The sequence below is a fragment of the Spermophilus citellus genome (genome assembly GCF_964194105.1).
Source record: "Spermophilus citellus genome assembly, chromosome: 6".
NCBI lineage: Eukaryota > Metazoa > Chordata > Mammalia > Rodentia > Sciuridae > Spermophilus > Spermophilus citellus.
In genome coordinates this window covers 111,505,063-111,521,606 of record NC_138187.1, presented here as the reverse complement: position 1 = coordinate 111,521,606, position 16,544 = coordinate 111,505,063, and the positions used below count along the sequence as shown (strand labels likewise).

Genomic DNA, 16,544 nt, shown 5'->3' with positions numbered 1-16,544 from the left:
AAAGCTTCTGCTCAGGGAGTTTATATTTTAGAGGAAAGAGACATACAATAAACAAGTATATAAATAATAATTATAGTTTTTGGCAATTGTTATTAAGGAAATAAACAGGGTGATGTTTATGTGGGGGAAGTTACTTTATATAGAGTAGTTAGGGAAGGCTTCTCTGAGGTAGTAACATCTGAAAAGAGCTAGCTATTAGAGCACAGGAAGTCAAAGCATGTATGGGCAGAAGAAACAGGGGAAAAGCCCTGAAAAAACAGCTTAGAATATAAAGAGAGGAGAGGGGTGCTGGGGGAAAGAATTATTGTACAAGGAAAGAGTATAAGAGAAAAGGTCAGAGGGGAAGCCAGGTGTTATGCATAGAACTGGGAATGCAGTATAAAGAAAAATAGAAACAGTACCTGCTCTAATCTGGTTAGGCTACTAACTGAAGTATCACATAAACAAGCATGAAACTGCAACTGTGACAGCTGCCACTAAGAAGTTACACAGTGGTAAAACATAAAAACATAACCTCATCCAGGAGGATAGAAAAATAACTCACTGAAGTTCAAAATGGGATCTAAATGATAAATAGAAGTTAACAGGAAGTGAGGGGAGAAAAAGTATTCCAGTTGAGAATAGCATGTGCAAAGGCCCTGCAGAAAAGACAGTCTGGTGAGAATGAGAAAGGTCCAATGTAACTCAAAGGGATAGAATGATAGGGTGATACATAGTGAAGCTGGAGAGATAGGGAGTAGCCATATCAAAAACGGCCTCATAGCTAGCTACAAATGGGTTTTAAACAGGAGGATGGCATGCATACATTTTGAAAGGATCCCCCCTGACCTGTATATGAGGGGAGGGAGTAGATTAATGGAAAGCTGAAGTAATTAGTGTACAAAAGAGATGATGACAACTTGGGCTAGGTGATGGTAAGAAGCAGGCACAATTGAGAGATATTTAGATCGTAAAAGTTCCAAGACTTGGGGCGGTGGCTCAGTGGTAGAGCACTCGCCTAGGCACTGGGTTCAGTCCTTAGCACCACATTAAAATAAAGGTATTGTGTCCAACTACAAATAAAAAATAAATATGTTTTTAAAAAAGTTCCAAGTCTTAGCATAGGTTTAAACATGTGAAATTAAAGAGAGGGAAGTGCCAAAGATAAACTCTAGGTTTCTGCTCTGCCAGCTAAATGCAAAGTGGAACCATTCATTAAGACAAGAACCAAAGAAAGTTATCTATATCCTGGGGTGGGATTATGAACCTGTGAAGTTTGAAGGGGCCTATGAAGTATCCAAGAGATATGAAACAACAAGAGATTATCAAGAACAGGAGGAGCTCAAAGGAAAGACCTGGGCTAAAGATAGCTTCAGTTTCCTCGAATACTTGCATCAATTCAAATGAAGATTAAATTAATAAATTTTGCACAGCATCTGGTTCCTAGGTAAGTACTCTATTAATTATAGCTTTTATTATTGATAATGTTACAATGGCTATTAATATATTAGCTAGCTCCCTAGACTAAACTTGGCAAAAAAAAAAAAAAAATTGCTATTTCCAGTATTAAATTGAAATCACTTTTCCTTTTCAAGATCCTGTCCATTTTAATTAATAATGCCTACTACTCTACATTTGGTTCCATGTAAGTCAAGTATTTATGTATATATGATAACCAGGTAAAGCAATTCTAGCTTTCAACAAAGCTATAGTCTGACTAAATAAGGCATATACCACACAAACATGCATGTCCCTGCCCAACACACCAATGTACCAAGGGATGTCACACAGTAATATAAATGATTAAGTTATTCAGTTTAAGAATGTAGCTGGAACTTGAACCTTGTATAAATTCCAAGTCTTTACAAAGAACCACAGTAAGAAAAAGTTTTTCATATGGTAAGCACACTATGATTATTAGGCCCACCTAAATCACAATCAACTGTATTCTCCAAAAAAGAAACAATAAAATTCATGGATGGTCTACAGTTGTGTCCTGTCCAATACAGTAGCCACCAGCTATTTAAAATTGATTAATTAAAATTTAAAATTTCATTCCTCTGTAGCCACATTTAAAGTGTTCCACATATGGCTAATGGCTACCCTACTAGGCATTGCAAAAGAAAACATTTCCATTACTGACAAAGTTCTTTTGGGATTTAGTGCTACTCTAGATCACATTTAAAACCCAAACACTTTGAATATAAACTTTTCACAGATTGGCAACCTAAACTTTGAACTTCAGAACATATGAAGAACATATGTCCTCACAAAATAATGAGCATTGGTAATATCTTGAGCTCTCATTTTTAAAGTCTGCCTTGTGTGCAGATAGATTTAATAGTGAGTAAGCTTTTTGTTATACTAAAACTCTCTCCAAGTGATACATATACACGAACTTCAGTGAGTGGGGATTCTGGACCATTTTTGTAACTAACTCAAATGCAATACCTGCCTTTCCGTATAATTTATGCAATACTGAAAATTACAAACTTTAGTTTCATTATCCTTAAACTATATATGTATATATGATAACCAGGTAAAGCAATTCTAGCTTTGATGCCCAGTCCACACAAATATGAGTATCCCTGTCTTAAGAGGCGGGGGTAAGTAAGCACGGATAAATGAGGGAATGCCCAGGAGTGGGTGTCAGGCAGAGAACTGGATATGTATGCTGTCTGTGCTGGTCATCTCCATGTGTAAAGACACCCCCATGATTCTTAAGACACATCCTAACAGAAGAAAGTCTGTGGGATGGGGGCTACCTTGAACACTGTGTGTCCAGAAAGGTCCACAGCCACCTGTGGTCCCAGGGGAAGGGGCCAACCCTCTGACACGGAAACACTTCCAGGGGTGGACGCGATGGGGGGGGGGAGTGAAGATCACAAGTGCCTGTAGAAGCAGGAGCTGTCAAGTTCAGAGGCTGGGACAAGAAGAGGGGGCTGTGACCACCCAATGCCCAGCCCAAGCCCTCTCCCGGCCCCCGGACAGGCGAGTTACATAACCCCGGCGGGCGTCTCTCGGCACCGGGCGAGTGGTGCAGGAGGCGAAGACAGCCCCCGCGTCCGGGGGCTGCTCTTTCCCCACCTCCGCCGGGGGCCGGAGTCCGGCCAGGGGAGCAGCCACCGCCTCCGCCCCGCACAGGCTGGACTCCCGGGCTTTCGGTTTCCGGCCCTGGCGCTCGCACAACCCCAGAAACCAACACACAGACACCATAACAAAGGCGGCGACGCGGCGGCAACACTGGAGTAGGAGGACTAGGGGACCACGGTGGAGCTAGCAGTCAGCCCACCTACCCGCCGGAGGGCACGGCCGCCTATTCCAGCCGGTGCAGCCGCGGGGCAGGCGGCCAGCGGGAAGAAGGGGGTTCTTTGAGGTGCTACTCACTCTCGTCAGGCAACTGGTCGAGCTCCGCCATCTTGAACGAGCCGCGCCGCTTTTTCAAAGGCTGCCCGCCGCGGTGCATTGTGGGGCGGAGACTGTCTTTGCGAGGGAGGTTCGAATGCGGAGCTCGCTGCCCGCGGCGCCGCGCCGCGCTGCTCCCGCCGCGGCTGGCTGAGGCGGGCCCGGCTCCGCCTGCGCCTGCCCGGGAAGCGGGTGCGCCGGGTGGCCGCGCCTCGCCCTCCGCCCTCACCCCCGCCCAGGGCCGGAGGGTGAGAGGAGGGAGGCCGCGCGGAGAGGCCCGGCGCCCGAGCGCGGGGGGCGCAGCGCCAGCTCCAGAGTCCCGCCCGGGCCGCGCCGCCCGCCCGCCTGTCCTCTCCGGGGCTCGCTCCCGGCGAGCGTTTCGCGGCTCGCGCTGCAGCTGTGGGAACTGCAGGCTGTTTGTTCCGAGAAGGGAACGGGAGTAAGGCCCCGGCGGGCCGAGGCGTGAGGCAGGGAGGGGGCACCTGTGGCCTGGACACAGGAGAAGAGCCCTTGGTTGTTGATCACGTTACGCCAGCGGAGCTTTCCATGAAGTCAAGTATTCTCGGTTCCCCAGACCCACGTTTCTCAGGCTCCTCGGTCACCCCCAGCCCCGAGCTTAGCTGCTGCAGCCACCTAGCGTGTGGGTCCAAGACTCGGGATCTCGGAGGCCTCTGGTGAGCCGGGGACTCCAGCTCCTGAAGATTGGAAAATGAGCTCCCCGTGCAGCCCGGAAAGAGAGACCTTGAGAGGTCGTGAAGTTAGTCATTTAGGCAGGCAGCTAAGAACTGTTCTGCTCAGCCTGTGCATCCTTTTGACAATGGTCCGTGTAGTGAACTGGGAGAGAACTACAAAATGACTAACTGATGGCTTCCTGGGGATACATACTAAAACTAACAGTGGCACTACATGGTGATTAAGTACCTTGATTTAAATGTAATGAGGAAACTGGATGAGAATTGATCCTTTATTGAAAGAAGTCTAGCAAAAGATTTCACAAATTCCTGTTTGTAACACTTTCCAGTAATAAACCACTGTTTGTGTTTTTTTGTTTTGTTTTGTTTTTTGTTTTTGTTTTTTTACAATTTCTTCAACAAATGTTTTTGAGTAACAAGCCTTTTCTCCAGGAATTTATGGGGAATAAGAGGTAGGACAGTTAAGATTTGAAAAAAACCACATAATGAATTCCAGAAAATCAAAGAAGTAAAAAAGATGATACATTGAGATGAGAACAGAGCAAACAGGCCAGCCGAGGCTAAAAAATTGAACTTGCTGTGACCATTGTAGCAATGACGAAGTCACATTTTAAATAACGGGGTTGGCGTGTTTCCATTTGTTTTAGAATAAAACTTTTGAGAAATGGATTGAAGGGGAACAAGATGAGAGTTTGGAAACCAGGCAGGAGGAAGTCTTTTGGGGCAAGCCAAGAACAGCAGAGAGATGTCTCTTCAACTGGCTGAAGAAATTCAGAAGTTGTGTGGAGGCCTGTTTGGGATTCTGGCTGATAGTTGTAGTTGTATAATCTCAGACAAGTTTGCTTCTTGACTTAATTCTGAGTCCCTCAACTTTTCATCTGTAAAATGCAGGTACTAAGAGGGTTAAATGAGTTGATAGATGTAAAGACCTTATAATAGCTACTAGCAGGCAGCAGTTAGCCACTACTACCTCTGGCACTGGGTAGAATGTGACACATTGGTGGGGGATGCAATCCACCTCTCAAAGAAACAAGGAAGTATGGGAAAAAAGAGCTTGCTGAGTCACTCTGGTGTGAGGAAGAGAGTCTGATTAGTGAAGCCATGGATAACTGAGTACTGGGATAGTGTAACAATAGTCCACTTTATGCTTTGGATATATTCCTTAGTGCTTTGCCACTACAATTTATTTTTTAAAGGGTCTTTTTTTTTCCTCTTCCTCTGTCCCTGCTCCTTCCTAATCTCACTCTGGTCCATAACCCCAGAGGAAACAGAATTACCTTTCTTCCCAGTTTTAGACAGATTTATCTGTGCTGGAGCACATACCTACCATAGGAATGAAGTCATCCAGACTTTAGGGATGGTACTAGAAGGTCTCAGAAATGACTATCTCCCAAATTAACAAGTGAATTACAACTCCCAACAGAGTGTTACCGCTGTTGACCGGTGATGAGTCCTTGCTTCCCCAATGTTGAAGAATAACACCAGAGAAGCACAAAGAGGCAAGGTCAGAGTAGAAATTAGAAGTTTATTAAAGGACAGCAGAAGGGGCTGGGGATGTGGCTCAAGCGGTAGCGCGCTCGCCTTGCATGCGTGCGGCCCCAGTTCGATCCTCAGCACCACATACCAACAAAGATGTTGTGTCCTCCGAGAACTAAAAAATAAATATTAAAAATTCTCTCTCTCTCTCTCTCTCTCTCTCTCACTCTCTCTTTAAAAAATAAAAAATAAAAGGACAGCAGAAAAGACTTCTCCCGGGCTGGGGTTATGGCTCAGTGGTAGAGCACTCGCCTTGTACAGGCAAGGCCCTGAGTTCAATCCTCAGCACCACATATAAATAAATAAAATAAAGGTATTGTGTCCGACTACAACTATAAAAAAAAGAGAGAGAGAAAAGACTTCTACCGAGGAAGAAGGGGACCTAAGAGGTGGAATCCGTGGAAGTGTGGTTGTTTCCCCTTTTTATAGTTCTTTCAGTGATGGAATGTAGGCTGGAAGGCCCAAGGGGTGGGACACAGGTGGGCCAAAGAAGTAATCTGGGCAGGAGGGACTTCATTAACACTTCTTTGGGGGCTGGGGTTGTGGCTCAAATAGTAACCCGCTCGCCTGGCATGCGTTCGGCCTTGGTTCGATCCTCAGCACCACATACAAACAAAGATGTTGTGTCTGCCGAAAAATAAAAATATTAAAAAAATTTCTCTAAAAAAACAAAACAAAACACTTCCTTGGGATGGGCTATCTTCAAATCTGCTGGGGCTGTTCATTAACATTTCTTTGGGATGGACTTTGGGCCTAGGGCTTTTCTTGGGACTTCATTAACATTTTAAGAGTTGCTCAACTTTTTCAGAAATTCATTCTCAACATGGCCTCCATTTTAGATTTCACTGGATATTAGACCCGATTTACCCAACTACACTGACTGCCTAATTTTAAATCTGGCTTCAAGAGAATTTATGAAATGCAGCCTTTGAGTCACCTTTTTAAAGCCCCCTCTTCCTGCTGATGGGCAGGATCACAGCCTCTGGGACAGGAGTTCCTTGTGTTTCTCCTTTGCTAGCAAAGCAATAAACCTTCTTTTCCCTTTTGGATTGGCATCCTGGACATAGAGGGAGCTTTCAGCAACAATAGGAGGGGGAACGAGGAGGGTGGAAGCTCAATTTGACAAAGTAACCCTTCACAATGAATTTAACCCCTCCTGTGTCTTCTAACACATTCTGATCTGCTAAGAAGATGAAAACACTGGTCCTAGCACCTCAGGGCCCTTAGCAGCTTGCATTTCATCATCAATTTGGAGTTATGAAAAATCAACCCTCTAAGAATGATAAAATAGAAACAAACATGAAAGAGCCTAGGGGTGTGAGAGAAGCAGAAATTCTGTGAATATCATGATGGTTGGAGTATTGTTAGACCAAGGTAAACTAGGTTTTATTTTGAGGTAATTTTTACATACACATTAACAGCAGGGTTGCTGATTAAAACAATATTTTTAGGCCCTTCCCCCAATAATTTGCTTTTTAAAACTGGCTCAGGTATTGTTATAGTAATAGAAAGCTGATTAACCCACTGTACTACCTAGGCTATAATGTGAAGATAGAGTGAAAAAAAAATAGATAATAAGATGAACACAGTGGCTTATGCTTGTAGTCCCTGTGATTTGGAAGGCTGAGCCAAGAGGATCACAAATTCAAGGCCAGCTTCAGCAATGCATCACAACCCTGTCTCAAAATAAAAAATGAAAAGGACTGGGATGTAGCTCAGTGGTAAAGCACCCCTGGGTTCAATCCCCGGTACCTAAATTAATTAATTAAATGTTGAATTTTATGTTATTTTAACCACTTTTTTAGTCTGTTTTGTACTACTAAATCAGAATGCCTGAGACTGGGTAATTTATAAACAACAGCTTTATTTTTTATGTTTCTGGAAGCTAGAAACTGCAAGATAGAAGGTTTCACATCTAGAAAGGGCTTTGGTGCTGTATCATCCTATGGTAGAAGTCAGAAAGGAAAGAGAGGGGCTGGGGTTGTGGCTCAGTGGCAGAGTGCTCCCCTAGCATGGGTGAGGCACTGGGTTCCATCCTCAGCACCACATAAAAATAAATGAATAAAAATAAAGGCATTGTGTCCACCTACAACTAATATATATATATATATATATATATATATATATATATATATATATATACATACATACATACACACAAAAGAATAAAGAAAGGAAAGAGCTTGCATGTGAGAGAGAGAAGTGGCTGAATTCACACTTCTATCAGGAACCCACTTTCTTGTTGACTAATCCACTCCCACAATAATGACATTAATTTTTTAGGAGATTATATATATATGTATGTTTGTTTTGGGGGGTAGGGGGGACTGGATATTGAACCCAAGGGTGCTCTGCTATTGAGCTACAACTCCAGCTCTTTTATAATTTTTTATTGTGAGACAGGGTCTCACTAAATTGTCCAGGCTTGTCTCAAACTTGTGATCCTTCTGCCTTAGTTTCCTAAATCACTGGGATTATAGGTGTTTGTCACCATGCCCAGTGCCTGTGGACACTGGGGATGGTACTAGAAGATCTCAGAAATGACTGTCTAACAACATTCTAACAACAGTCTAACAACATTCTAACAAGAGCAACCACAATTTTAAAAATTCATATTATACAAATATCACACAGTAAATATAAATTTACTAAATATATATGCATAGACTAAACAATATAAGATACCCAATATTAATGGTGGCTAACTAGGAAGGTGGGATTTGGGTGATTTTTATTTTCTTTATATGTGTATATATAACTTTTCTACAGTAAATTTTTTTATGACTTTTATAATAAAAACAACCATTGAAAAAAGGTTGTATATTTGTACAATAGAACATTATTCAGCCATAACAAGAATGTACTGATAAATGTTACAGTGTGAATGAAATTTGTAAACATCATGCTAAATAAAAGAAGCCTGTCACAAAAGACCACATAATGTATGATTCCATTTATATGAAATGTCCAGAATAGACAATTCCATAAAAACAGAAATCGGATTAGCAGTTGCCAAGGGCTGGTAAGGTTGAAGTGGGGTATGGGGAGTGATTACTAAAAGGCACAGGGTGATAAAAATATTCTAAAACTAACTGAGGTAATGGTTGAACAACTATTTTTTTAATGTTTATTTTTTAGTTGTAGTTGCACCCAATACCTTTATTTATATGTGGTGCTGAGGATCAAACCCAGGGCTTCGCACATGCTAGGTGAGTACTCTATCACTGAATCACAACTCTAGCCCCTGTACAACTCTTTACATATACTAAAACCATTGAATTTTAAATTTTAATTTGGTGAATTGTATGGTATGTGAATTATATCTCAATAAAACTGTTGCCAAAAATATTATTTTCAGATTTTTTTTTTAAAGAGAGAGTGAGAGAGGAGAGAGAGTGAGAGAATTTTTTTTAATATTTATTTTTTTTTAGTTCTCGGCGGACACAACATCTTTGTTGGTATGTGGTGCTGAGGATCGAACCCGGGCCGCACGCATGCCAGGCGAGCGCGCTACCGCTTGAGCCACATCCCCAGCCCCTTTCAGATTGTTAATCAGCTTTCTGTTACTATAAAAAATACATAATCAAATTATAAAGAGAAAAAGGTTTACTTTGGTTCACATTTTGGAGGTTCCAGTCTATGGTCCATTGTCCCCATTGGTATGGGCCTGTGGTAAGGCAGCAGGTGACAGAACACTACTCTTCATCTCATGGCCAGGAACAAGAGAATGAAAAGGGAACTGGGGTCTTTCAACCCCCTTCAAGGCCATATCCATCCCCAGTGACCTAACAACCTCCCACTAGGTCCCACCTCTTAAAGGTTTCAGCATTGCCCAATAGCAACACCCTGGGAACCATGCATTTAACACATGGGACATTGAGGAACATTCAAGATCCAAACCATAGTACAGACTTTAGGATTTGTCTCCATCTAAAATCTTTGGTAGTTACTTTGTACCAGATCCCTTTCTAAGTCACTTAATGAAAATAAGCCCAAGAGGCACTCTACTGGGAGATGTAAAATGATTGCTGCAAACAAAGACTGACATTAAACTGCTATCCGTTCCACTCTGACTTTTCTTCCAAACATCTTACTAGTCTGCAAATATGCTAGAAAGAGAAACTGCTTTTCCTGTTGGACCCAAGTGGCTACAGGAAGATACAAACTGAATTCCTAACAGATCCTGCTTTTTTAGAATGAGTCCTAGGAGGGTCATCAAAATACCTGTATCTCCTGAGTTCCAGGTGAATGGACCATTTGGTTAAAGTGGAGGAGGGGATTATTAAACCTGTCTCTTAGGGCTATAGTGAGAATTAAATGAGATCACTTATGTAAAATACTTGGCTCACATCCCAGCACATAAACACTAGCCCTCTACCACTCTATCTTATGTCCTGCTTTCCTAAGTTATACCCAGAAGGGACTAAATATTGTTAGCTCTTTTCCAAGATACTGCTTCTAAAGACATTGTTCTTGGCAAAATTTACTGGTATATCCCAGGTTATTTATGGAAGTCTCTTTGTTTCCAATTTGCATAATGAAGCCAGGATGAGGAAGAACAACACTTCCTTGAAGGAATAGCAGTAACCTCTTTTGCCAGATATCTTTTGTAACAAACTATAAAAAGTTATAAGAAAGGGCTGGGATTGTGGCTCAGCGGTAGAGCGCGCCCTGAGCATGGGCGGGACCCGGGTTCAATCCGCAGCACCACATAAAAATAAAGGCATTGTGTTAAAAAAACTGTTTTTTTTTTAAGTTATGAGAGATTATTCTATGGGAAGGAAAGTAGAGAGAGATACTCACCACACACAAACACTCTCAATCACTGTCCAGAATTTCTTAAATAAATTGGGGGATAAGTTGAAGTTAGGGAGAGGAAATGGAAGAAGAAATATTAATGGCAGAGAGGCATGCACAAAGGCATAGTTTTTATTCCAGGAATTTGGTATTTAAGATGAAGTATGGCAAGAGGTAATGTTACCAGAGTCCTAGGCCAGAGGGTCCTAACAAATCAGGTCCAGCCACTCACCCAAAAACCAAATGGAAAAAGTAAAGGGGAAAAAGCAAGAAAGGAACAAGAATTGTTACAGACATACTGGGAAGATGAGGTGAAATCAAGCATCTTGACCCTGTCTTCAGGGCACTAATATGCACTTCAAGTTTACATAGAGAATGAATAGGGGCAGAGAGCTAAAGATATGCATAATTAAGTAATCTTGGTCAAACTGTGGTCTGATTGATTGGGGGTGGGGAGATGAGTACCAGGAATTGAACCCAGAGGTGCCAAATCACTGAGCCACATCCTCACCTTTTTAATATTTTATTTAGAGATGGGGTCTTGCTGAGTTGTTTAGGGCCTCGCTAAGTTGCTCAGGCTGTCTTTGAAGTCATGATCCTTCTGCCTCAGCCTCCTGAGCCACTGGGATTACAGGTGTGTGCCAATGAGCCTCCCTGGTCTGATTGATCTTTGTGTCTGTTCTGGTTCTGCCAGGTGGGGCTTCAGAGAAGTCTTTATCACAGTAGGGGACAATTTGGTTCCCATGAAATAGTCTTGCTTAGGGAGGCAAGCCTCAGTTCCTGTCATGGGACAATTGTTCCTGCTTAGGGGCATGATCTCATGATGTGGTGATTGTTATGGTTTTCATGTGAGGTGTCTCCCCCAAACTCCTGTGTTTCTGCAGGAATATTCAGAGGTGAAATGATTGGATCGTGAGAGCTAGACCTAATTAGTCCATCCTAGATTGAATGAACTGACTGGATAGTAACTGTAGGGCAGGTGGGGTATGGTTAGAGGAGATAGGTCACTGGGGGATGCATCTTCCCTCTGGCTCCTTCCCTCCCCCACTTCCTTGTTGCCATGAACTAAGCAGCTTCCCTCCACTAGCTTTTTCTCCATGATGTACTGCCTCACCCTGGGCCCAGAACTACGGAGTTAGCAATGGTCTCAGTCAGACTAAGATCTCTGAAACCGTGAGCCCCAAATAAATTTACCCACCTTTAAGTTGTTCTTTGATCACAGTGACACAATCTAACAGTGATCTGTCTGCACCACTCTGTTTCTGGAATTCAAGGTGACTACAGGTTTAGGGCAATGACTAAAGACTTCTAGTTGCTGCTCCAGGGGGTCTGGAATAGGATGTTGTTAAAACTGGTAGATGAATGTCACTCTCTGCAAGTCCTGAAAATATCTTAGTTACTCATTTCAGTGTCCTTGGTTTTGAAGAGGGAAGAGATGGGTTGGGTATATTTAAGGCTAACAAACCTTGCATTACACTCCTCAAGTGATTAATATGATTACATGCAGAGATGAGTAGGAATCTGACCCAAAGTTTAAAGTAAGAAAGAAGACAGATAAAAATGAAGGCAGAGATGCTAAGATTTTTATCCTGTTTTAAATTTTTATCCTGTTTTAATACCCATGGGGCATCTGTAGGCCCAAGAGAACATCAGGGCTTTTAGCAAAAGCAGCCTCTAATTCCCTGTTACAGTAAGACTATAGAGAGAAACAGGGAACACACAGAGGTGGGGGGGGGGACTTTGAAAACCTGGTTGTAAAGTGGGTTTTGGTAGCCATGGAGGTACATCACTCCTATCTCCAGCTGTGTTAAGGTTTAGATATGAGGTGTCTCTCAAAAGCTCACGTGTGAGACAATGCAGGAAGGTTCAGAGGAGAAATGATTGGGTTGTGAGAGTCTCAACCTAATTAGTGGATTAACCCCCTGATGGGGGGTTAACTGAGTGGTAAATAGAGGCAGGTGGGGTATGGCTGGAGGAAGTGGTTAATGGGGGGGTGTAGCTATGGGGGTGGAGAGTGAATCTCCCTCTCTCTCTCTGCTTTCTGATCATGATGTGAGCTGCTTCCCTCCACCATACTCTCCTGCCATTGTGTTCTGCCTTACCTCAAGCCTGAGGAATGAAGTCAGCCTTCTACGGACTAAGACCTCTGAAACCATGAGCCCTCAAATAAACTTTCCTCCTCTACAGTTGTTCTGGTCGGGTCTTTAAGTTGCAGTGGCAAAAAACAAACAAACAAACAAACAAAAAAAAAACTGATTAAAACAAGCTGTGAGGGGTGCTGTTAACTGACAGCCTTTAACTGCTGCCCACCAAGATCTACCACAGCATTCACACTAATGACATGCTCTCTCAGGCTGCTCCTAGCCAATAACTGAGCCTGGCATTGCTGCTGGAGCCAGGCCATTTTCACCCAACTAGGGTCTTTGCTCTGAGCTCCTGCACGGCATGATCTGAACTGGCTACATGCTTATCCACAGAGCTGCCTGGAGCATGATGGTGAACCTTGGCTAACCACAATGGAATATGTCAAATTATATTCTATATTGGTCTGTGCATTGTTTGAGAGGCTGCATGTAGCATCCTTTCGGCACCATTTAGAAGTTGTTTCTTTGTTGAAACTTAAAGAATTTCCATGACTAAAGCTGGTCATGGAGTTGAAAGATGTCTATATAACCAACTCACTCTGAGAGCTTCAACCATGGTCAGCTCTGGAGTCCTGGTATGAATGCCCATGATGAGTCAAGATGTGGAAATACAGCACATCCTGTAAGACCTAGCAGTGGGAGCCCAAAAAAGCCTGTGTCTGAAATCTCCAGCCTCTTCATTGTATCTGCTACTACCATATTGTATCCTTTGTGGGTAAAATCTTGGTCTGTGAGTAAAAACTGTCACAAGTCCTTTCAGCAAGTAAACACAGAAGGTAACTCAAGTGTAATTAACACAGCCTTCTATCAGCCTAGCCAGGATTTCCTCAGAGCTGCACTGTAGTCTGAAGCTCCTCCCAGCCAATGGTCCTTTCTTCCCTTCCTCTCTCTCTCCTCTTGCTGGTTGCAGACCAACATTCTGATTTGAGACTCCTCCCCACCCCTGCCCACATACTCATGCTCTCTCCATTCTTTATTCTTCAAAATTGTTTCCCAAAATCAATAGATATTTTGTACACTTGATTCTGTCCTAGTACCTGCATCTCAAAGAACCTGATCTGGAACACATGGTATTAGGAGTGGTCTGGAAAAGTAGATAATTTGGGACTGAAAACTCCTTACCTGGCTGGCAAGGTGTATCCCATCCCCAGTGAAATATGGGACCTGGAGGATACTTACCATGAGGTGGCTGAAGATGTCACGGTGGTGTTCTGGGAAAAATTCTAGGGGAGAGGAAGATCTTTGCTGGTGAGATGATTCAGGCATTCAAGACAGAAAAGGAACTACTTAAAAGGACAGTGGAGTTGGCTGGTTATTATAAGTTGTACTAATGTCTTGTATAGAAATAATGGAAAAAGGAATTAACAACCTAAACACTAAGCAGAGAGCCTATGGCCTCTTTGGTAGTTTAAAAGCAGACTGGTAGTGCTTCCACGAAGTGTGGACACAGCTTAGGAGCAAACTTAGGACTTAATACTTATTGTCATTGAGCTCTAAAGACATTTAAATAAGCAGTCAAGGTAGGTTTCCTATGCTAATGTCAGAATCCTGGTGGAGAAGATATAGGATCCTGACCCGTGAGAAGGAAGCATCTGTGGAGAGATCTCAAAGATTTGGCTCTGCAGACTCAGAAGTGAAAGAAGTGTTTAACCCTTCCTGTTAAGAGCTAATCTTTCCTCTGTGTTGGAAGAACTGCAGAATCTGCTCTCTGACAAACAATAGGATTCCCCTTCAAGAGTGTGTTTCTTGAGGAGGCCCAGAAGACATAAAGCCAGCAGGCCTGTGCTGGTGAAAAGAATAGCAGCATTAAGGGGAAATTCAGTGATGACTCTTTTCTGCAGATCAAGGGTGATGGTAGGAGAGGCAGTCACAGGCTGGACTCACTAAGTGTGATAGGTGCCCTGATGAATATAATAGAGGCAAGATGACAATGCTCAACAAGAGAAGGTAGAGGGTATGCTATGTCTTTACCATAGAAGTCAACAAGATTGAGGGATAGCCAATGGAAATTGACCTGTGGGACATGTGGAAATGGAAATGGTTACTAGAACATGGTATCTCTAGAGGCAAGATATAGAAGCAGCTAATAAGTCTGTTGTTTTTCTATAATCAAAAGAAGGCAAGATTAGAGGAGTGGGAGATTGAGGACAATCCCCCAGAAAAAAGTCATGATCCCTTGCTTAATTCCAAGACCTATGCCAACTTTCAGATCTGGAACCCATTGATTAAAGAGATAGCCAGGGGGCTGGGGATGTGGCTCAAGCGGTAGCGCGCTCGCCTGGCATGTGTGCGGCCTGGGTTCGATCCTCAGCACCACAAACAAACAAAGATGTTGTGTCGGCTGATAACTAAAAATAAATATTAAAAAAAAAATTCTCTCGGGGCTGGGAATGTGGCTCAGGCGGTAGCACGCTCGTCTGGCATGCGTGCGGCCCGGGTTCGATCCTCAGCACCACATACAAACAAAGATGTTGTGTCCGCCGAGAACTAAAAAAAAAATAAATATTAAAAAGTCTCTCTCTCTCTCTCTCCTCTCTCACTCTCTCTTTAAAAAAAAAAATCTCTCTCTCCCTCTTTCACTCTCTCTTTAAAAAAAAAAATAAATAAAGAGATAGCCAGACTAGGAAGAAGGACTCTAACACTGCAACAAATGATAATTATAATGATTCCTAGTCAATCCCCAAAGGCACTTATGAGGAAAGTGACAAACCCAGATATTTCAAGAATTATTGAATGCAAAGTGTTATGGTTTGAGTAGTGTCCCCCAAAAGCTCACATGTGAGAGAATACAAGGTTTGGAGGAAAAATGATTGGGTTATAACCTTAATCTAATCAGGGAATTACTCTGTGATGGGATTAACTGGAGGCAGGTGGGGTGTGGCTAGAGGAAGAGGTTCATTGGGGGTATGCTTTTGAGGTATATATTTGTATTTGGCAAGTGGACACCTCTCTCTCTACTTCATAATCATCATGTGAGCCACTTCCCTCTACCATACTCTTCTGCCTTGATGTTTTGCTTCACCTCCAGCCCTGAGGAATGGAACCAGCCTTCTATGGACTAAGACCTCTGAAACTCTGAGACCTCAAATAAACTTTTCCTCCTCTGCAATTGTTCTGGTCAGGTTCTTTTAGTCACAGCAGTGAAAAAGCTGATGAAAACACAAGGTCTAAGTTGACACTGAGAGTTACAGACCAGAAGACATCATAAATCCCCTTTACAGTAGAAGATAATAAATGGAGTCCTTACCAAAGTCAAGCTTATAGTAGATCTGCTGGGTCTGTGGATGTACCTGGTGGTCATTTCCTGGAATAACCTCTCACGTGTGGTCCATGGGGTAGGAGCTACTATAGTAGGAAAGGTTAAAGGTTAAATGAAAGTCCTGAATCTTTCAGAAGATATCAAATTTTTAAAAAATCAAATCCTAGATCTAAAGTATATCTAGTCTGGGATTTGATTTTTTAAAAAATCATTCTGTTTATTACAGACACATTTTAGTTAGCTTTTTGACATTGTGACCAAAAGAACTGATAAGAACAATTTAGAGGAGGAAAAGTTTATTTTTGGCTCATGGTTTCAAAGGGTGAGTCCATGGTTGGTTGACTCCATAACTCTGGGTCCAAGGTGAGGTAGAACATTGTGGTGGAGGAAAATAGCTCAGAACATAGCAACAGGAAGGAGAGAGAGCTCCACTTACCAGGGACAAAATATAAACCCCAAAAGCATGCCCCAGTGGGCTAGCTCCTCCAGCCACACCCTCTCTACTTCATTTACCACCCGCTTGATCCATACAACTCTCATAATTGAATCATTTCCCTCTGAACATTCTTGTATTGTTTCACACATGAGTTTTGGGGGACACTTCATATCTAAACCATAACAAGAAAAATTTTCAGCACTTATAAAAATCATTCAGTCACACTTGCACATACTAAATATTTTCTCATGTTTAACAAACTCATCCAAATAAGTTATTCCATCATCTAAAAAGAA

At 42.6% G+C, this 16,544-nt stretch overlaps 1 protein-coding gene across 1 annotated transcript in view; it reads right to left on the bottom strand.

Annotated features, from left to right (window-relative positions):
• LIN9 (lin-9 DREAM MuvB core complex component) overlaps window positions 1-4,370 on the bottom strand; it is a 68,234-nt gene extending 63,864 nt beyond the window's left edge. The window contains exon 1 of the mRNA XM_081299726.1: window positions 3,367-4,370. Within this exon, the coding sequence (XP_081155852.1) occupies window positions 3,367-3,445 (79 nt within the window). The 5' untranslated portion in view covers window positions 3,446-4,370. The remainder of the gene's footprint in view (window positions 1-3,366) is intronic.
• Between the last annotated feature and the right edge of the window lie 12,174 nt (window positions 4,371-16,544).